Consider the following 1,507-nt stretch of genomic DNA (forward strand, 5'->3'; position numbering starts at 1 on the left):
GTCCTATTCCTACTTCTATCAATATCATTTTGTTCCGTCCTTTCCCACAGCTCTTCATTTCTTATTCTATCCTGCCACTTCATTCTCAGAATACTCCTCGTGCATCTGTTAAAGAAAATCTGGACTTTATTCAGCACTGTTTTTGTTATCTTCCAAGTTTTGCAGCCGTAGAGGGGCACAGACTTGACATTGGAGTTAAAGAGTCGAATCTTGGTGTGTAGTGAGATGTTGCTTGCTCTCCAGACTTTTGATAATTGCTTGAATGCTGACCTTGCCTTGGCGGTTCCTACTTTTACATCTGTTTTACCCCCTGTGGCACAGCGAAAAGCTTCTTCAGCGATGTTTATAAAACAAGACTTATTACTGTGCCAGAAGAGTAAACTGGTTTATTATGTCTAAATGAATCCTACTGGTTAATTTTTTAAAAATGTATCAGCAAGCGCTAGAGAATGATTACAGTTCTGGAAAAATTCATTATTTTAAGTTCCTGTAATTTTTTTTCGTTTTTCCCCTATGCGTCAGGTGTCCCATGGACAGCAAAACGTGGTGCGCACCCTCCTCCGCAACAAGTGTGACGTCAACCTGAAGGTTGTCGTAGACGTAGAAGATTATGCCGTGAAAATGAAACCCTATGTGAAGCAGGACCGGCTGAAGCTGACATGTGTCTACCCATGCATCGTAAAAGACGACGTGGAGATGGTTAGGCTACTCGTGAGTGGTGGGCTTGATGTGAACCTGAGGGATGAGAGAGGCTGCAGCCCGCTGTGGCATGCCGTTGACACCAACAACTACGCTATGGCTAAGGCCTTCCTACAGAGTCCTAACTGCGACGTGAACGCGAAAGACGTGACAAAACTATGCCCCATTCACGTGGCTGCCATTCATGCCAATGTGAAAATTGCTTCCCTGTTGGTGCGGCACGGTGCACACGTTGATGTCCCGACTGTCCGAGGTTCAACTCCGCTCATCCTGGCTTGTAAATCAGCGAGTTACGAGACAGCCCGATTACTGTTGCTGAACGGGGCGAACCCTAACCATGCTGGTCTCAACGGACACACGCCCATCTCTGCTGTCCTCGAGTGCTGCCCGGACAGACTGATCCTGGACATACTCATCGAAGCTGGTGCTGGCATTGACCGAGCCGACATTAGGAAATGTCAAAAAGAAAAGTTGCCTTTGCTCAAGTTATGTCCGGATGTTTTAGAGACTCTAAAAATATTAGCGTCTGCTCCGCGCTCGCTTAAAATGCTCTGTTGTCTCGGAATTCGAAAATGCTTGCTTGCGTCACATTCTCGTCTGCATTTAATGCTCAAAGTGCAGCAACTTCCGTTACCAAACATTGTCAGGGAGTTCTTGTTGCTGAATCATCTGTAAATCTAACATAGAAAACAAACCCAACCCCGAACTGTTTGCTACGTTACACTGACCAGTAGCAAGGGACGAGGTACCTTAAATGTATGTGTAGGATATCGATACTTTTTTATCCACTTTATTGTTTGCGTGTGAA

The 1,507-nt window shown here is 45.4% G+C and overlaps 1 protein-coding gene across 1 annotated transcript; it reads left to right on the top strand.

The window, feature by feature from the left end:
• The first annotated feature begins 513 nt into the window (after nt 1-513).
• On the top strand, nt 514-1,507 carry LOC101864561 (ankyrin repeat domain-containing protein 27). The gene has a single exon (XM_005109321.3). It carries the CDS (start codon nt 514-516, stop codon nt 1,372-1,374), a length of 861 nt encoding a protein of 286 aa, XP_005109378.2. The 3' UTR covers nt 1,375-1,507.

Source organism: Aplysia californica, unplaced genomic scaffold (genome assembly GCF_000002075.1).
Source record: "Aplysia californica isolate F4 #8 unplaced genomic scaffold, AplCal3.0 scaffold00766, whole genome shotgun sequence".
Lineage (NCBI taxonomy): Eukaryota > Metazoa > Mollusca > Gastropoda > Aplysiida > Aplysiidae > Aplysia > Aplysia californica.